The sequence below is a fragment of the Blennius ocellaris genome (assembly GCF_963422515.1).
Source record: "Blennius ocellaris genome assembly, chromosome: 1".
Lineage (NCBI taxonomy): Eukaryota > Metazoa > Chordata > Actinopteri > Blenniiformes > Blenniidae > Blennius > Blennius ocellaris.
The window spans coordinates 9,780,710-9,802,326 of record NC_137650.1 but is presented as its reverse complement, the minus strand read 5'-3'; the positions used below and the strand labels follow the sequence as shown (position 1 = coordinate 9,802,326).

The window sequence follows — 21,617 nt, the reverse complement described above, 5'->3', positions numbered from 1 at the left end:
TTGTTGAAATGATTCAAGGTGTGCATTATTCGAACGTGACAAAGAAGGATCTCGCCTTGACCCATCGTCATTAAAGCCAAATGAATTGGACCGTTCTTCGCCCAGGGCTCGTGACCCATCACATCCTCGGTCACTTTACTGGGCCCATGTGTGTATCAGCATCCTCGGGGCCATTGGAACCCGGGCATCGAAGCATCGGCAGACCCCCTCTGTCACCTCTGGCCTCGGCTAATCAAAGAGTTTACCTTAAGGGGGGCATTTAGCACTGTTTGTTAGTGCCACGCCAGTAGTCATAAAGACGTATTTATATATTTCCAGCTGGAACAACCCGTCGTAGCTAGGGAAACGAGCTATTGATCCAGATATTTAGTCATTTCTTTCTGCGCGCACCATCAATATTGTGCAAACATCCGTCCAGGCGTCCATGCGAGAGTTGACCTCGGCCCCCGCCGCCATCTTTTGCTCCCATCGGAGTTCAGTGATATACTATTCTGAAAAGTAAAATCAATGAATGAATATGAAGTTTTGGCGTGTAATATAGCGTGGGCCCGAAGCCCCAGGTCTTTCATTGATCGGGTGCGTGAGGGTCGGGGGGGGGGGGGGGGGGGGGGGGCTGATTAGTCTGCCGCTGAGCTTTTCTCCGACACATCTTTACCTTGTTTTACCTATTTGATCTTTGCTCATATATTTGGACTGGGGTGTTTACACATCAGTATTTTGTGAAGCCTTCAAATGAATTCAGCAGACTAAAACTGTTGCAGTGATTAGAGGAATCAGCTTTCAGCTCAGAAATGCTTTTGCCATGATGATTTTATTCAATAGCCGGACGGTAGAAGTTTAGTTTGGACTAAATTGTAACGCGTTAACAGTCATCGAAACAAGGTCTTTCTTCATAATTGGCATTGGCGAAATAATAATTATCATATAAAGTACATTTGGTAAAACGATTGAATGAACGGACTATTGTTGGGACTGTCATTAGATGGCGAAATCAAAGTGTTCAGTCTCTTTTCTGCTTCGGTCCTCTCCAGAACCCTTGTTGAGCTTTATGACCACATATGTGTCTTTCTTTGTGTGCAAGCTGTGGGCTGCAGCACAGTGATGTTTTACTGTCATTCATTGTGATTTAGCTTTCATAAGCTGCACTGTCTGTTGGCATACTAACTATCAGAAAACAGATATGTTTTGGGTTTTGGTTGACTCACTGCTTATACTCAAGTTAACTTGTTTGTACAAAGAAATTCCACTGAAATGTGTTACGCTTGTTTCTGCGTCATTACCAGTAGATACATTTATTTAATTGAAAAACCAAAGGTTTATATAGATAGAGGTCACTTCAACATCACAATGTATCCATAATCCAGGGAGAGATTTATATAGCATTTTGAGCAATTTTCTTTGACATTGGGACATATGTTGACTGACACTGAAAAATTAAGTCTCCAGAGTTTGACAACCAAAGTCAAGGTCGTGGCAATGTCACGCGTATCATTTTAAATGAATTGTCTCTAAAGCAGGGCTGCACAAGATATTTCCAATTGAGATACCAGCATGCACAATGTACAAATAAGACTGAACTGCAACAAATTGTTTCCAAGCATTGTACAATTGTGAAAATGCAAAAAGACAACCTTTTAAATAGGAAAAAAATCCAACCTGAGCAAATAAATAAATAAAATAACAAAAAAAAAATCCCACAATTAGTTCACACCTGTGTCCAAAAACATCAAAATAACCTTTGGTATTCAAATAACATCACCTGTTTATACTTTTCACAAATCATATGGTTATTGTGAAGCTTAACATGACATAACTTGTAACACATTATATATTCTCCTCACACCCTGCAGCCCTACTTGAAAGAGTTTTATGTAAACTTTGTCATTTAAGATTCCAATGATGACCTGTTGTCAAGAACAAACTCGTCACATTTTGGTTTTCAAAGCTCAAAATCCATAAGATGTTGGTTCCATTCCCTTCAATAAGATATGATGGAAAAATCAACACTTTTAAGATTATCCTTATATTTCTTAACAGTCTCAAATCCCTTTGTTAAGTGAGCCTGGGAGGACTTTTCACAAGTTTCCAATGAAAGTTCAACAACTCTACTTGCTCTTGTTTTATGCTGACAGGAAATGTCACGCTTGTTTACACCAGGTGGTGCCACCTTGTTGTTCACCTTGTCATGAGGGAATGTTTCTACTGCCCAGACATTGAACTGATAGGGGTTGGGGTTATGTCCATGCCGCTTGCCAATTAACTTTTCATACACTACATCCATTGTAGCTCAAACTGCCACCTCTCCTAACATGTCACCCGGACTCCATTCAATGTTTTTCCTTCTGTGCATATCCTTAAAACCTCATTCTCCCTTTTGAAAGCAATGCTTTCAATTCTCTTTGCAGTGGTAAACACTGGTATTTCTTTTTGTGACTCCTCAGTGTTTGGATCAGTGAATCACTGGTGAATCACTTGTCCTCAAGTGGCGGAAACACTGGTTTTCTCGTTATCACACAAAAATATAACGTCAACAAGATTCTTCTCATTGCCGTCTTCTCACCCAAGGCAGCACAAATCATTTTTCACCTACATGCAGTCATGCTTATTTAGTTTCCTCTGGAGAATATTGGCAGCCATACTTGTACGGCGTTCCACCCAAATCAATGATAGCATGCTTGCTTAAAAACTGTGAACTGCTACTATATGTGCCTGCTGTTTTAGCATTTACCTCCCAGATTGTTTCCTCCTATGGTAGCTGTCACTGGGATTGTCCAAACAGCCCTTGACAGCTTGTATGTTTGACAGCCCCTACTGAGCACCTCATATTAGTGTTGAGGCATTAGCCAAAGATGTCAGCCTGTTCCGCAAACAAGGCCGCAGCGTGCCTCATGAAAACTGGCCGCCCAGATCAGCCGTCAGATTCAATGAGATTACATCGAGTGTGACCTACCCACGAGGGTTCATCTGTCATGCATGTGTCCCGTCACAAGAGAGACATAGAATAATCAGTTCAATCAATAGACGGTGGTGGCTCATTGGACTTGTGCTGAATAAACATGGGAATGACCCTCTCACCTCATACACTGAGGCTACAGCCTCCAGGGGGTTCATTAGCCACACGAGGCTATGATCCAAGCGAGTCGTTATTTTCCATCTCTGTTTGTTCGGGTGTGTGTACGTGAGGGTTGTGTGTTGGGTCTTTGACAAGTGTATCTTTGAATGAAGAGTGGTGCGTGTGCGGGGAATGTATGTATGTTGCGGTTACTGCGAAAAGAGCGAGCGATAGAAAGCTTCAATATTCACCACTGGAAAGATTAACAATCGCAAAGGTAATAATGAATCAGTCAGAGTCTCCGAGTACATCCTGTCTACCCGGTGGTTGGTAATTTAAGCTTGCGCCTGTAAAAAAGAAAAAAAGTATTCCACCATTCAAAGCCACCTGCACTGGACAAAACGGTGCTCATGCTGTTTATTTGTGAATTTACTTTCCTTTGTAATGACTCACCTTTCCCACAAAATGAATGTGCCTATTGCTGGAGCGTTGCACCACATCTGGTTCCAATGGCGAGTCCAAAACCCTCTATTCACAAAAGCTGCTGGAGGCCGGGTTCACAAGGCGCTGTAAATAGTAACCGTTAATTTGTACATCATAAGTTCTCTTCCATAAACGTGGGCCTTGAAAGTGTGTTAAAATACCTGGCATCCAGCTCACGGCTTTGTAGAGGCTCAGCAGAGGAAGCACCTTGTTCAACCAAAGCCAGACGTATCCAGCAGGGATCTCCACTTATCCAGATGGAGGTGCCCTTGGACTCCTCTGTGAACCGCCATTAACAAAACCCCTCAGGTAATTTGTACTTGTTAAAGCAAACAAAATGCTGTTTATTAGTTTATTACTGTTGCTTTATAGGAGGTGTATGTTAATAATGGTGTCAGCTTTACAGGTTTTCTTGTGTACTTTGTGAAATTGGGGAGGCAAAGGAAAATAAAACCTCTTACAAAAAACCTCATATATTTAAACACATTGGGACATTTTCATACATTTGATCAACTTTTTCCAAGTGACACATTAAAATTCATCACCTTTTGTGTTGATTCTGTAGTTGACTGGTTCTGTAAATATGTAGTCACTCCTAATACTACATTTAACATTTAACTATTGGATAAACTATATTATGAATGTTTCAGAGAAGTGTATATATATATATATACCGTATATATAACAAGAAAAAAAATAAATGTATGCTCCTGTTTAAATCTGTCCATTCTTCACTGATGTTGCAGGGTGTTTGACATCTACAGCTCCCTCATTGATTGGAGCGTGTGGTGAACTCTGCATTCAAGCCTATTTGCTTAAAATACTAGCTTTTCTTGTGTTAGTTAACAATTTGGGACATAAATTGATGTTTGTCCAAAACGCCAAAGGGCTTTATGTTTACATTAGAACTTGTGTTTTGGAAATTCAGACAGGAAGTGATGTCCCGTGTTGATTATGACCACTAATTAACTCAACACCCATAGGGATATGTACCGTACATGTGGAAACAGCAATATCTACGTTTGTGGATTTAAGATGAAACTGGGACCTCTCTTGAAACCATTGGGTAACGGCCTTCACCCCGGGCTTCTCCACCGCCTCCCAGTCTGAAGGTGTCCTGGTTATTCTGGATTCGCCTCTGTGGAGCTTTTTGTATTGCTCGTTCCAGCATTTACTCTGCATCAAGTCTTTGAGAAGTGTCTGCTCACTTCAGGTGGTCTGTTCATGTCTCAGTGATTCCTGCTCTGAAGCCCCCTTGTGTGTGTGTGTGTGTGTGTGTGTGTGTGTGTGTGTGTGTGTGTGTGTGTGTGTGTGTGTGTGTTTTCTTCATCAGTCTAACTTTTCCTTGCATATGCGAGGGAGCCAACGACAGCTTGACTGGCATGCTGTCAGACAGGCGATGCCTTTCCAACATTGGAGCATCAGGCCTTTCCTGAGAGCTTGTATGTGCGAGTGTGTGTTGAAGAAAAAGTGTGTGTATGTGGGGGGGTGGGCGGCGGTGGTGGTTTTGTCAGGACGTGACCGGCACACTTTGCATGTTCTCCCCGAGACAGGTGCTCCTGGGCGAGCACTGGTGCATGACAGTTGCCTTTCATCGCTGTCTTCTCTACACTTAACCCCTGACCGGGCCTCCTCCCTCCTTCCCCTGCCTTCTCATCCTCTTCACCCCCCCCCCCCACCGTTTTTTTTCCCCTTCTCCACCACGTTTGACCTCATCTTGCGGCGCTTCCCTCGGCCGTCCTGAGTGACGGACTGCGAAGGCTGGTAGGCGGGTTTGTATGAGGAGGTGGTGTGGTGCGGCAGGCTTGTCACAAGACCAACACTGTCAGGCCTCGGAAATCCAGCTGTCCAGACCGAGCCACACACACACACACACACACGCACACACACACTTGCGCCCACGCCCCCAACTTTTTTGTTCAGCAGTCCGTAATTCCATCCACCAGTGCTGTCAAGCACTTGATCAAACGTGCATAAAGAATGGAGCCCCTCGGCTGAATCTCATCTCCTCCCTTCCTATCATAATGTAGGCAGATTTTCCCTCCTCTGCCTGCTTTCTTCAACTCTGTTTATTCAGATGAGCCTGACTGGGGGGCAGCGGGTCACATCCACTTGCCTGGCTAAAACGATCCTGAATTGAGGGTTGTCTCCAGTGAGATGGAGGGAGAAAAACACGAGGAGGGGTTACGAAGGGCTGCTGAGTGGTCATGTCAGGGGCTGTTTTCGGTAGAGGTGGGGGGGGGGAGTGGAGGGTGGCGTTGGTGTGTGTGTGTGTGTGTGTGTGTGTGTGTGTGTGTGTGTGTGTGTGTGTGTGTGTGTGTGTGTGTGCGCGCGGCCATGGTGGGGGGGTAGAGGTTGGAGTGTTTGAGGGTTCACTTGTCAACCTCTGTGTCATGCTTGCCCCGGCCCTGTTATGTAGAGGGCATCCACTGTCATTTGTTTCGGGACTGTCTGAAGTGGAGTGAGCCGCAGGAGCCTGAGAAGTCGTCGGCTCTCAGGTGCCTCCATGTTCATTTAAAAGTACAAACTGGTACACTACAGCAACTAATACCTCATTAGTTTGACACCCGGAAGTTTGTGTCTTATCGTGTTTGTTGAGCGCAGGTTGGTTTTAAGAGTTGGCCTTTTAATCGCAATCGTTTATTGTTCTTTTTTCAAGATGGAGACTGATCCCACTGTTTCCCCCACAGCACTGTTATCATTGTGTTGTTCTCCTCTTTGTTCTTTTGCGTGTCATCATGTTAAGTGAAGTCGGTGGATTAAAGTCATTCTCTAAGCCAACTTCTGTGGAAGACAGACTATTTAAGCTTTCTGTACTTCCAAGTTTGTTTCTTATTTTGAAGTTTATCCTAGAGTGTGAGTTTGTCGCTGTAGGTGTATGAGCGCGCTTCATCTGACATGCATCTCCCACATTCTTCTCAATACGGAAGGGAGGGGGTAAAAAAAAAAGGCAAATGGTTAAGACTCCTTAAACTTGTTGTCGGAGTGTCAGTGAAGACATGAGCGCCGCGCGCGACGTGAGCTTAATCCAACAACAGCCTGTCTTGCCGTACTGTACGCCCCACTATCTGCCAGCTGAGTGGACCCGTTCCTCGCCCCCCAAAAAAACCCCCATTGTCATGTATGGCGGGGTGGTGGCGCTTGTGGTGGTTGTGGTGGTTGGGGGGGGGGGGCATTGTCACATGTGAGATGGACTCATGTAAATGCGGTGACAGGCGCGTGTCTCGGCTGACTGACAGCACAGAGGGATTGGGCTAATCTGAGTGACTGATTTGAGGCGCGCGGCGGCTCGCCTGTCCCCAGAACTCCTGAGAAATAGACAGCTTCGCCGGAGTTATCTGTGTTTGTAAGTCCTTCTGCTGCGCCGGGATGACAATAGGGATTAGTGCCAAGGTTCTTTAAACTGTTTTTTTTTTTTTTTTTTATATTTTATTTTTTGGGAGGGGTGGGAGAAAAAAAAGGGGTGGGGGGGTGGGAGAAAAAAAAGGGGTGGGGGGGTGGGGGCTCTTATCGGTGTCTCGGCAGCATGCTGCCGCAGCCAGTTTTCCTTGACTGTCAATTAAGGAGGGGATCATTAACTTCAAGGGTATAAATGTTCTAACACTGGTATTACGTTTGGAAGCTAAGTCGCTGACAGATGTTCCAACTTTAATTCTCCACTTGTTTTTTTGTCCTTTAATTAATTTATGTATCACTCTTTGGGTTTTAAATATTTCTCCCCCCTGTCTGCTCTTTGTTAGCCTGTAATCTCAGTTACCATGGTAGTCGCAAAGACGATTGGGCCTTGTCACTCGCCTGTGTTTCTTAGGAGGTTCAATCAGCTAATGTATTCAATATCATCCAAACTGAAAGGTAAACAGTATCTAATGGCGTGTGTGTGTGTTCCCCGCGATGCCTTCATGCAGCCAGGAGACGCCGGGGCGGGAGGAGAATGGCGCCGGCTCTTCCAGCTTTTCTCCGGGATGGCCGACGACTCCGGATGACGCTTGATAAAAACAAAACGAGCGCGCAGCTTGTATCTGTGTACATGTGTGGTTCTTTGCGAGGTAAACAGAAGCTAGTGTACTACTTTGGGTTTTTTTTTTTTTTTTTTTTTTTCTTCCGCGAGCGACGTCGGCAGGTTGTGAAGCTCGAGTGTGACAGCCGCGGGTGGAGATTTGCAGGCACGGGGCTGCGGCGGATGAAGTATGCGGTGCGTAGTGTAGGTCGCCGCACGTTCGGGGGGAGTGGGATAGAGAGGGGTAGGCGACGGAGACTCCTAATGGGCAAACTCTCTTCATCCACCGCCATCACCACCACCACCCTGTTCTTTTATGACAGCTCCTTCCCTTTGTTCTCCACGTCAGCCCACTCTCTGCTGGGGATTCGTGACAAGTTTTCGCGGGCTGATCAAACGCTGCAGTGACACCTGATTAGGATATAGCGCATGTTTACAGTCGTGCATGGCGAGGACCCCCACCACCACCGCCGCCGCCACCGCCACCGCCACCACCACCGCCACCACCACCAACCTCCTCAGACAACAAGGGAGACTTCACCTTGACTAATTAAATTTGCACCTGCAATGCCAGCTGTGACAGCCACTGCAGGGCTGCATTTATTTATGTCACTCCATACATACTTCCTGTGACGTTTATGGAGGCTGAGTTTGCACGAGCTCGTCTGTTTTCGCTCAGTGTGGGTTTCTCCAATAGCCGGCGTTATTGTGTTTACATCTGTGGAAGCAGGTGATTGTACCCGCGGATGTGGAGCCACTGCAGACTGAAGAGTGGCGCATTGGGGAGGGAGGGTCGCGTGTGCTAAATTTCTAAATGTATGCAAAGATGCGGAGCCCCGTGTTTAATATCACAACTTTCTAAATTGCTTGTGACACACAAACATATTTTCATTTGCACATTTTTGCAGCATGGTTTTTTCTTTTTCCATATCTGATTTACTGATGCATTTTCTTTTTTTTTTTTTTGGGGGGTTTTGCATAATATGCTGCTCTTTGTGAACAGATGCCAATTTTTTTAGACATTTGTCATAATGCAAGTATAGGTTGGCAAAAACAAATTTTTTTTATGTTATGTAAAAATCAAATAGGAGATCTCGGCTCAAATAATGAGATAAAAAATCAACAATCTACTCAAAAAGAAATAATTAAGTTAGAATGGTAGAATAATTTAGTATGAGACTACATTAGTAACACAATAATATGAATGACTTGAAAAGGGATTTAAAAAGCTCACTCGTGAAATGTGAGTAAGCTTTAATTAAAAACAGTAGAGGTAGCTGTAATTTCTTAAAGGAGTGGTCTAACTTTGATTAAAAATCCCATTTTTGTCTCACTTGCTTTGAATTTTTGTTTGTCTTTTTTCCTTGAGTTTATAGAAAATAAAGACTGTTTTCAGAAATGTAGCCTGACATCGTCATTGCTGGTCAAGAGATGACTAACCACACAATCATAAAACAGCCTTCAGAACAGCTTGAAATATCCTGTGGCTGCATTATATATTAATTTATTTTATTTTATTTGTGATATAATTGATTTTTTGACAACGCTTTTGTAAAATAAAGGAACCCTACCCAACCCAACACTTTTGAAGAGTGACCAACTGAAACATAACATTTATAGAAAAATTATAAAAACCTACTTGATTAATTTATGTTTTGTCGTGTATTATACAGTTCTAAGCCTCAGATAATCTTGTGACATGCCAGATAAATTAAATCTCTTCTTGTTGTGTCCTGATGAGTTTAGATGTTATTCTGAAAGGCCTCTGCTGCCCCGTTTAAAATAATGTGATTTGTTCTTGGCCGCAGCATGTGTGTATTTAATCACTCATTAACTTGGGCACATATTGCACGTGTGCTTGGACATGATCTGCCTTTCAGAGCCTGCGTGTGCGTGTATCTATCTAAATCAGTGTTGAGAGTGTAAAAGGCCACAGCCGAAGTGAGCAGGACATCAGTCACCCGGCAGCAGGAGACAGGGCCCGGTAATTTGTGGCTCTGCCCCCTCTCTTCTTTCTCGATCCCTGTCTCTCTTTCTCTTTCACTCTTGATCTCTCTCTCTCTCTCTCTCTCTCTCTCTCTCTCCCTCCCCTCCGCCCTACCCCCCAAAGCTGCCTCCCCAGCCTCAAATTGACCAGGCTCGACTGCTGGTCATGCTGTATTACATGGGTTAGATGAAGTAATTATTTCTAGGCCACTGACTACAAGCAAGATTAATAGTTTTTGAAACGGCCATAATGGAGGGCTGACCCGCCGTGACATAAGCATTATTTCAAGCTCACCTCCACTCTCATCCCTCTCACCTCTGGGCACCAGCGGAGTGTGATTTATACCTGGGCTAATGAGGGGAGGGGACCTAGGGGCCCTGGGCCAGCGGCCTATCGGCGCAGTGCTTCCCCGACTGCACGGACAGCAGGGTGCTCACAGTCGGGCTGGTCCACTGCGTCTGAGAATGAAAAGGGTTCATTTTGTATCTGTTTACATCGGCTGATCATGTTCTGGAAATGTGCATGGCCTCGGTCCTTCATCAGAACACGTCGGTGCTCAGTAAGACGTCTTTAAGAAACGTTTCCCGTTGATGCTCAATCGCGCGGCCTTGTGTCGTTTCATCTGCGCGCCCCCACTCACCCCCAACGCTCAGTCGCCGGGAAGATCAGAGGAGCTGGGAAGTTGTCACTAGGTGGCACTTGGACATCATGTTATCAGATGCTCTCTCTCCCTCCCCTCACTCCATCAGCCTTCTCTCCCTCCCGTCCTCCCTCCTTTTCCTCAAACCCCCCCCCTCCCCCCCCACCCGTGCTAAGTACACCTCAGATGTCAGGGTGTTTTATTTTTATTGGATGAGGGCAGTGTGTAATGCATTCACCTCCGTTCCAGCCAGCTGTTAAATGCCCCGGAACATGGTTTGGCTAGGCTCCGCCCCGTTAACCCCTCTGATTGGCTGTAATAATTAGCAGAAGTGAACAGTAACTATGGCGCCCGGAGAGGGTTTTGGGACAGCTTGCGACGCCTTGATACTTTCGTGACGGCTTCAGTAACTTGGGCTCGGCCAAATTTTCCCCTCCTCCACTCCTCCTGGCTGGGGTGTATCCTGAGGTTTAATATTAACCCTTTAACTTAAACAAATGCGTGCAGTGTGGCATCAGCAATTACATTTCCAAATGGCTGGGTTTGTGAACCTCAAGGATGTTAATCTGTCACCATTCAGGCTACTGGGAAGAGTGAAAAAGAGGATTAAGCTATTCAGTTGCTGGTGGAATATTTCCCTTTGTTCAGAATGATTGAAGGGGAAATAAATAAAGAAATGAAGTGGCTTCTCAAGCAAGACAAGTGCTGTCTGCTAGACTTCAGGATTTAGCTAATGCCATTATTGCAAACTTGCCGGCCTTGTGATTCCAGGAAGACAGGCTGACTGCAGTGTAAACAACCACAAATGTAATGTAGCCTTTAATTTAATATTAATCTGAGGTCACATCATAATGCCAGTTTATGTGGGTCAAAGACTACATGAGATGGCATTAGACCTGTCCTAGATGTTCAGCCCACATCTGTTTTGAGCCATATGTTTTTTTTTTTTTTTGAGTGGTTTGGGTGATTGTCTGGATTTAAACTAATACCATTGCTTTGCATTGTAACTAATACCTTGTAGTAGAAAAATCAGTTTTTCCAAATACCTCAACAGATAATTTCAGAGTTTATTCGAGTTGTTTGTGGAAAACCTTCAATCATTTGAACCATATCGTGTTTAATCAAACAGATGTGTCTGAGTTTTCAATATACAACTTTAACCTTCACATTATGTTCCTCTAGATATTGGTCTAATAACGCTTTGCCCTCTATTCAGTCATGTAAGAAACAATGTAATAGATAGATAGATAGATAGATAAGACCTTTCTCTTTGAAACCTCTGATATTTACGCCATGCTTTTCATTTTGCCTGTGAAGTGTGTGGTATCACTGACCGCTGTGAGGCCTTCATGAGAGATGAGGAGATTGTGTTTGAGGCTGGTAAAGTACGTCAAAAGGTAGAATTCAGTTGCTCTAGTATCGGGGACAAATATACACATCTGATTGGGTTTTCAGGAAAATACAGCTCATGGGATACCTACAATTATTTCAGAGGATTTGCATGTGACCAATGTAACGCTTAAACTGTTGTTATGAAAGTTCACTTGTCCGTAGTTAGAAGAAGTTTGACATGTCCATATGAATATTGTAAGAACATGTGTGAAAACCGACATATGCAAGATACGGTGTTCTCGCAAACACTGAAGCTGACAGGATGTATCTGTTTTTGACGTGTTCTGTGATCGTCACATTTTTTTTTTCCTGAAAAATGGTCCTGTCTTGTGTTGGAATGTGACATACGGCTGAGTTGATGGTCTAATATCCTTGATGTGTTTTGTCAAGCAACATACTGTCTCAAATCTTATGTTTAGCATAAGGTTATAATATATCGCGTGACAATTGTCACAGCTGTCAGCCAATCAGAAGCGCTACCCTTCGTCTTAGCCCGTCGTTTACCCTTGACTCCCGGCCCCTTGGGTCGGATTGCACATCATCTTTATCCCCTGATGAAGTACCAGACTTGGTTGTGTCAGGAGATGATCTAATATGGAGCGGAAAAGGACACAGAGCCGGGAAATCGTCGTCATTTGAAGAGGTTGCTTGTCACAGGATGGGCTTGATCAGCCCGCGCTGCAGTACACAGAGCCGGGTCTTTGCACTGTCTAACAGTAGTACTGGATTAGAGACACAAGCCACTTCCACTGTGATCAGTCACTCACACTCGGAGACATGCGGCAGGACTGAAATCCTCCTCGCCTGCTTCATCCACATCATGTACAGCTTCTTCCGCAAGCCTACTGTATGGAAATGAGGACCAGTGCTGTTGACAATCACAGTCAATGCAAGCATTTTATTTTTCTGAAGTCAAATTTGAGACTCCCTTTCTTTAACTTATGGTAACTAGCTGTAGTATTACAGTTGCTGCCGTTGAGTGAGACACAACACCGGCGTGTATTGGCCTCTGACGTTGACTGACCTGCCCGAATCCTACTGATCTGTGACATGTTGAGACAATGGCAGCGTGTGTGAAGAGCCCGGCTCTACAGGCCTCAGACACTGTGTATCGCTAAGTGCTATTGAATTGTTTGCTGTCACAAATCACAAACCTTTCAGTGACCAGGTGCGACCACCGTACACCCACTCATCTATCCATCCAGCTGCTCTGCCCTGAGCGATGTGCTGGTCTGCTGGGCTCTGAGGAGCGTAGCACCGGCTCCTGGAGCTAGGGGGATTTTAAACGCTCCACCTGATTATCGATCTATTCTGCCTCGCTGAGCCGGCCAGGGCTGCAGAGAATCAGGGAGAGGGGGGGGGGGGGTAAGGCGAGATGTGAGAGAGGGGAAGGGCAATCTAGTGGCCTCTATCCTGCAGTCCTCAGGTCTGTCCTTGACACTGCCTGTGGGACAGGCCTGGAGGACGCCTCCTGTCCCCACTGTACGCTTTTGCAGCCTGCCCTTACAGCGAGCCGGCCCTCCCCGTGGGCCCGCCTGCACTTTGCACGGCCATATTGATTTTTTTTGGAGGGGCAGGAAAAGTGTGGCTGGATGGCAAGAGCAAGAGGGAGAGAAGGAGGGGGCGGAAAAGCGGGGAAACTGAGGGAGCCTTCTAAAGCACTGACTTCTCCTTGACTGCACCTCGAGACGCGACAACCCTGTTAGAACAACTCAGTGGCCCTGATGCCCCGCTGGAAACTGCTAATCACAGTCTTTCAATCAACGCTCTCAATCCCCTCTCCCTGTCGCTCCCTCCATTCCTCCCCACTCTTCATTTTCTCACTCCTTTTCCCCTGACTGAACCTGGACCCAGCCTGAATACCAAGGGACTCTGTCCACATTAAAACCGGCCATTTCACGTGGAAAACAGCTGACCTCATGAAAGCGTGGCGTAATTTGAAGGTGAAAACTAAAAAGCTTTCCCCGATCGACATAATCTTAATGGAAACATTACGCCTCGGCCACAAACTTGACAATTAAGGCAAAATGGGCCGTGCGTATCTCTGGCGCTGGTACTCTAGTTTCTTGGGAGGACACAGCTGCTAGTTTGAATCCTGCTGATGCCCTTGAACAAGACTTTAAAAAAATAAAATAAAATAAATTATACACCTACTCATACTCTTCAGTGGAGGAGCAAAGAAACTTTTTATTGTCCGTCAGAAATCTTCAGATGTCCTGAGCTCTTCCTCCGTGTGAAATTGTGCCAGCGCGGAGCAGCCAGTATGTTTCTGATAAAAAGCATGCTCAGTCCGTCTCTCACGGATAAATAAAAAGGTTATGTAAGGCACGCCATCGACAGATCTCTTAAATCCCTCTTCTCTCCTTCTCCTCTTTCCCTCTCTTCTTCTCTCCAGATTTGACACTTGCTAAAGGTCACAGAAACATCTTTTTTTCCCCCTTTGAGGTGTAGATAAGTGTGAAATAGATGTTGACACCGCAGACACATTGAAAAGCACTTAAACAGAGTGGCCATGTGCCAACCTGTCTGAGTCTGGCTTTGTGCATTTGTAAATACTTTTGAGTGATTGATCTGGAAACCGGGGGTCTCTCTGTAAGCCTGTCAGGTGCAGTGAGACAGGCGGAGGGAGGGGGGAGTTCAAAAAGCAGATGAGGTCCGACACTTTTATTTATTTATTTTTCCCTCTCCCTCATCTCTTCTGTCGGACGCACGTGCACACACATTCGCTCCACCTGACAAAATCTCGTGTCGCGTGGGATGACGAGAAGAGCAGCTTTGACCGACGGCGTGTGTGAGAAAGTTTGCACATGACACACAATGGGATATTGCTTTTAATGTCAAATGGTTACACCGGCTGTGTGTTGGTGTACCTTATCTCACACGTGCTTGTCACATTTTTCAAATGTGACCGGGAGCCAATGAAGGTGGTCAGATCCTGTGTGTGTGTGTGTGTGTGTGTATCTAATTAATGACTGGCAGTGGTCCCCCACAGCTCTGGTAATGTGCTTAGATCGGTGTTATAAACAGGGTGTGAAAGGTCTGCCCAGCACCAGCCTTTTAAATGACTGGCCTCTCGTTCAGATAGATGGATGGAAATGTTCTAATATTAATGATCACGTCCCCCGCCGACCTGTCGCGAGGTGAAATGAGCAGTACAGCCTTCAGCCTCCAACGACAATTAACGGGGCGCGAGCCGGGCCGGTCTGCCATTTGTCATCACTTACCCCACCTGTGCACCCAAAGCGAACACATGCTCAACATGTCTGTCGATACATACAGAGTGTTCCCTTCACTGATTTAAACAAATATGCAGTGGTTAATGGCAGGGCAGTTCTCTTTCTCTTAATTTGTTTCAAAACAAAACAAAAATAAATTTGAAGCAAAACTGTGAGTTTGATTAATTCAGCGTGATGCAAACCATCAGTACTATGTACGCCGAAGCAAAACATGCTTATAATGACTTTAATCTGTTATTCTAACAGGAATTAGACATTTTACCTGATAGTGGAGTGCGCGCGCGCGCGTGTGTGTGTGTGTGTGTGTGTGTGTGTGTGTGTGTGTGTGTGTGTGTGTGTGTGTGTGTGTGTGTGTGTGTGTGTGTGTGTGTGTGTGTGTGTGTGTGTGTGTGTTCTCTCGCCTTTCAAAAACATAAAGGTTAAACGGGGACTCTGAAACTGCCTGTTCATGTAAATGTCAGTTTGTGTGTGATTGTCTGTCTTTGCCCTGTGATGAACTCACAAACTGTCCAGGGTGCACTCTGCCACTGGAACTCTTGAGTGCTGGTAGATAAAAGCCATACAGAAGATAGGGTGGGTGTGAATTCACAACCTTGAATCAAATATTCTCTGTGAAAAGCATAAATACACTTTGCTGATAAAACTTCGTTAGTTCAGTTTTTTTCTACCCAGACTATGGTTTTGAGTAATGCTATGGGATTCTGCTTATTCAGTGTCATGAATGAAATGTGCACACTGATTGCAGAACCTTTGCTTCCCCTCAGTGAGATTCTTTGACACTGGTTAATACATTTCTCTCTTAAGGGTCCTTGTCAGTTAAAAATGTTCCATTCATTGGACACATTCTGATCTTCCTGTACCAGAGGCACCAAAGCTATCTAATGGTATGATGGGACCTCCACCTTGTTTTACAATAGGTTGGTTAGACTTCTCTGTGTGGGCTTAATTTGATTTTGTTATATATCAGCAATTAAAACATGGATATTTCATAGCATTTTTGCATAGGACGCCCCAACTATTCCACATGAGCAAGCATAGGTAATGCTGGAAAATAAAGTGGTTTTATATCATCACATTTTATTTATTTGTGTTTGTTTGTTGGACCAATATTGTTACCACTAAATGGTGGTAATGATTCTGTCAGACACATTATTTATGTCTTTAACTATTTCACTGATACAAACGTTTCGTGTCCAAATATCTTGGACACTATAATATTGAGAATATACAAAAGTGGTCAATTTTAATTTTGTTCAAGGCTATCCACGCATTTTCAGTCTGTCTCTAGGACAAGTGTTTCCTTGACAGACATTTTAATATTCCAAGTTATGATTTGCATGAAGTTTCATCCATGTAGGAGAATTGTACATATTAACAGGAAAGTTGTTGACAACAAGCTATTTTAGGACGTTTCTGCTACCATCTCCATGACTCACTGTTCCAATTTGTATTCATAGATCGGTCCTGGGCAGGAGTACGTAGACAAGAGGTTATACATTACCGCTCAGAGGTCAGCTGTCACACATTCCTGTTAGCCATTGACCAGTCTGCCCAGTTAGCCATCACACCGAGGAAGCAAACATCGACGCAGTGTTCCCAACGAAGAAGTGGCAAAACAAGCTCTAGCTGTAAACAAAATGTTGGAATTGCTAAATCATAATTTTATTCTATTTCACCTTGGCATGATTGAAATGGGGTAGCGTCTAAGATTATAAACAAATTCCCAAACAGGTTATTTGTGATATTGTGACTCCTGTTGCTTTTTAATAAGGTATTTTTGCAGCTTATTAAATTTTTTTGTATGCTGTTTGAAAAATAATCATACAAGAAGAGTCAACCGCAGGAAGAAACTGAAAATAAACTATGTTCTTTGCATGTATGTGTGTGTATCACGTCTTAGAAGGCTTATTTGTCAGGGGACTGCTTGTATGTGGCGGCACCTAGGTGGCGTGTTTTCTCACCACAGTTCTAGTCAGTATTATATCCTGTAGATGAGGTCGACCTCCACCCACGCAGACCTTTGAAAGGACACACTTGACTACCATCAGCCAACGTCCTTTGGGTTCCCGGTGCAAGTATTTATCGAGAAATTCATATACGTATGTCTTGTCTGGTTTTTGCGAGTTCAAAGCTGAATTCGAGACTCCTTCACACGAATTCAAGAATCACACATGCAAACACAAATGTTCTGGTGGAGTGGGCACACCCGGGTCCTCTCCTCGCCCTGTGTCGCTTCACACAAGCTCTCTACATTCTTCGATCCAGTGCCAAATGAGTCGAGGCAGGAAGCACCTTTGATGTACACGGACAGCCTGTCTGTTTGAATCTGACGTTTTACAGTCGACTTGTCAAAACTGTTGATTCACAATCACTTTTGCAGAAAGGGACCAGTTCTGAAATGGGTGTCTGACATGTTTCAATGGCTCGCTGTTTAAACACGACGCTCTATTACACAGCGATCTACCATCTCCTCATTCATGGTGCTGTGGAAAGCTCGTTTCACATGCAGGAGTGTTTTTTGTGTGTCTGGCGCCTGAAATGAGATCATTTGCAGAGGTGCTGCCCTCATTTGGCTGGGGGTGTTGCAGAGAATACCTTTTATCTTTAGCAGTTAGCGACTATTTTCCTTTACATTTAAACTTTGTGGGGATAACGCCAGGAAAATATGGAATAGGCTCAGTATGCAGTAAATTATGAGTTTTGGTTTTGTGAAATCAGGATATTATATCTTCCAATAGAACAAAGTTGTCAATTGTCAAGGAAAACCAGGGGGTCAGGGTGAGGTCCAGTATTATCCTAAATTTGGAGAAGCATTCATGACAAAAAGAAATACATGTAGATTTATTATAAATGTAAATAGACATAAACAATGATAAAAAGATATGATTTTGTCCAAAACTTCAAGTGCAGTGCTATATGCAGAGTAAGACTTTAAATTATAATTATCTGACAAAAAGGGCTTGGATCCATCCCAACAGCATTTGAGGATTCTTTCTTTCTTTCTTTTTTAAACTGGCACAAAATAAGAATATAATACAGAAATACAAGAAATAAAGCCTTACTGTGTAGGAGAGAAAGTCCAAAGGTCTTATATTAAATCCTCCATTAGTCAATATTACTGAAATGAAACAAATATGAAGATGATCAAGGATCAAAAGGCAGAGTAAACTAACAAATGACTTGATAAAACAGTCACGTAAACCCAGACAACAAATCAAGTCAGAAACAGTGGGATACTATTTGGACAGGAGATAATTAAATATTTCAGCCTTAAAATAGTCAAAGAGTAAAGCAGAATGATTTGTCCATGGAGCTCCAGGCTTGGGGCCCAGCACATTTTATGAAAAGTTGATGCTTTGATGTACGACAAAGTGCTAAATGAAAGTTCTTTTGTGTTCCTCGTTGGTAGGAGTGAATACCTGATGATGTAAATGCATGTAAATGCAGCTCATTTGATTTAAGGTATTTTGTTAATTAATATCACACTAACATCAATGAGTAGAACCACTGGAGTCATTTTTCTACCATATATCAGCCAACACAGAAAAACTAAGAAAAATATGGTGAGGATGAGTGTTCATAAACTGTACCCTAGAAAACACAAGAACTTCTCTTTACTTGGGGTGACGCTTACTGACACAGCTTACTGAACACTGAAGCTTTTATCTGCAGTTTATGATGCATCAGCCAAATCTCGACAAGCCCACTGGGACTCATGCGTCCTCCGTCAGCAGTCATGGCACATACAGTACTTTGCAGTGGAGCCTCAGGGGCCGGCAGGAGTCAGACTGGAGGTGTTCTTATCCCCGCAGCAGTGCAGTTATCTGGCTATTTTGAGCTATTGATGCTAAGCGCCGGACATTAATCTACTCTGTGAGTATCGCTTTGAAGAAAGTGTCCGTTGAAGTGTCACAGATGGGAAATAAATGAAATTAATAAATATATGGTACACAGTTTGATATCTCTTATAGGCCGAGATCAAAGCAAACCAATTGAGTTCTATTCTACCTAATATGTTTTTCTGTGATAAACAGTCCGGCTGAGGGAGTAATCCCATCAAGGAAGAGAGAGATTAAAAACTGGGGGAAAAAAAAAAAAAAAATCTCCATCAGATATATCACTCAGCACAGACGGTTGGCACAGCTACCGTGAAGTGTCCACGTTATTATGGAATTGGTAATCTCGTTTCTTGGGTCTGAGTGGAAACGCAGCCACCCCCCCCCCCCCCCCCCCCCCCCTTCTAGAATCAGGTGCAGACACAGACACAGGGAAGACAGACACAGCGGTTCTCTGATACTGCAAGAGTCCATCTCCTTCAGAGGGCTCGGGTAACTTCTTGTCTTTCGTTTTTTCTGTGGAATTTCTGAGGAGCTTGATGTATTTGACACGTGTGTGACAGCTCTGGTTGTCTGCGATTGGGGCTGAGGCATCACGCCCGCTTACCCCGGCTGCGCGTTTAAAAAAAAAAAAACTAAAAAAACGGCATGCCGTATAGCAGCCATGTTTTTGTACACAGCTGTGGTTTGTGTATTAGGAAGAAAGCATACTGTAATAATATTGTGTTTTTGCGCACTGAAAAGATAGCAGGATGGAGCTATGGATTTGTACAGTCTCAATAAACACACATATACACCCAGATCCACATCCGTACAACAGTAGCCCAGAGCCTCACCTTGATATCTTCAGCTTCTGTCATGAGTTCGAATTTGACACCAATGAATGTGTGTCAGGTTGTCAATTTCTTCCTGCAGCCTTTGAATGCAGTCTGGCCATGAATAGTGCATGTTGTTTTGTTTTTCAGATTCCAACTGTCTGCAGGTCTGTTTTTGTTTGTTCCAGAATAACTTGGAAGGCCTGTATACTCAGGCGCATCCTTTAAGAAAACTTTCAGCAGGTGTTGTGTTGTCTAGCCTAAGGTAAAGATTCAGCCCTGAAGGTAAATTCACCAAGCTGCCTCAGATCAGATGCCCTCCCATTTCTTCCACCTCCGATATTGGGTTGTGTTTCCGCCCTACTGTCTTTAATGGGCACGCTTTCACCGCTTGCTTGGATTATTTGATCCATCCCCGAGTTTTGAGTCAGGACACATCTTTTTATACTTGTGCTGTAATAATAATATGAACAGCACTTTTGATTTCACTTGTAAAAGTGAGAATGTATTTCACCAGCCAGATCCTGTATTCCATGTTGCATGCCAACTGAGGCCTCTGGCCTTATTATTGCAGTAGGGACCTATGTTGTCAATTGACCTGGAAAAAAAACACATTGTCGGATTGTTTATATTACAACCATTTGGTTGCTTAAGACGCTTAAGAAAGATGTGAAAAGATAATGACTTGTTTTTGACATTTTAACTTTCTGGGGCAGAAACAAGGAGGTAGGAGCCAGAAAAACATAGAGAAGAACAATACCCACAAAGCACTTTTTCAAATACAGAAAGAAGCCTGGCTGAGCAGCAGTTGTGAAATTTATTTGGGCATATAATTTTTATGCCAGTTGCCATTGGATTTACAGGTCAGAATGGAATGTGGCCCAATGAAAGGTACTTTGATCCGTCTGCCCAGGCTGACGGTTTTATTGACGGAGCTCTGTATAGTGGGGCATCTTTTATAAGGTAGCGAGAAACCCACCGGAGGCTTTAACAATATCATAAAATCAGGAGACGTCCATGAAAATGACTGCTTACCACTTTACTGTAATACTTTGGTCACCTCTGAAGGCGTCATTTGTTTGAAGCAGTTTGCTGATGTAAGCTGCGCCTACCTGCAGCTTCAGTTTGCATGATTTGATTTGGATATTCTGCTCCTGTATGAGATGGGAGAAAGCCATACGCCGGAGGCCGTGTGTTTTTATTTCGACTTCCCATTTTCATGAAATCTGTTACTCTGGTTGATCTTCAATGAGTTTCTTTAAATTCTACACCCAGAAATTTATTTTCACCCATTTATTCAAACACCAAACTGATTAAAGCTTGGTAGTTAAAGTTAAAAGCTCAACAATGTATAAATATTCTTTTATACATGCCTTGTGACGATAGTAAGCCACGACCATTGTGTGTTCAGTGTAAATGTTTGTACTCAAACCTGCGGCTGTTTCTCAATTCCTCTTTAAGTATCTCTCCTGAATACCAGACAAGTTTCTACTTCAAACATTTATCAAATTTCGCATGAAAGGTCATCTAAACGGATGTGAATGGCCATAGACGACAGATCAAGGATACTGTGATCTGTTTCTATTAGAATATATAGATGGTCACGGTCGTCCGTGACACATTTTAGTAGTATTGCTAAGTTTGTAAAGACTTTTTAATACCTTGAACAGCTTTAACTGTGTACTTAATATGAGTCTGGAAGACTATAAAGTGTAATGTTACTGGTTGGCAGATGCATACCATTGCCAAGATTGTAATCCCAGTCTTCATCTAAACAATACAGCATTCTGGTTAATTCATGCTGTTTTCTTTGTCTTCAGGTCCTAATTTGATGTAATTGGGGATTAAAAGAATTTAGCTCACTTGGAAATGCATTGTCACAACAAATGAGTGTCTTAATTTAGAAATGCAGAGTTCAGGGTTCTCGGTGTTCTGTGCTTGTAGAAAGCATGTATCAGTAATTTGTTGCCTGTTCTATTGTGTTGCATTCCAGAGGAGGAGGTTGTTGCAGGAGTTGGGCGACCAGAAGATCCCTTTTCTTGGGCCATCAGATCGAGGCTTTCAGCAACTGGTGAGTCAACCCCGCTTCCACAAAGGCGCATGATATCTGCTTACGGGCCTTTTCCATTACGCTACCAGCTGATCTGTCTTGAAAAATATTTGGCTCGAAAAGAAAATA

At 43.7% G+C, this 21,617-nt stretch overlaps 1 protein-coding gene across 1 annotated transcript in view; it reads left to right on the top strand.

Annotated features, from left to right (window-relative positions):
- The window catches only part of fto (FTO alpha-ketoglutarate dependent dioxygenase), a gene marked incomplete at its 5' end in the record, with an annotated part of 134,824 nt that overhangs the window by 3,349 nt on the left and 109,858 nt on the right, over positions 1–21,617 (top strand). The window contains 1 exon segment of the mRNA XM_080497360.1: positions 21,432–21,509. Coding sequence (XP_080353486.1) covers positions 21,432–21,509 — 78 coding nt within the window.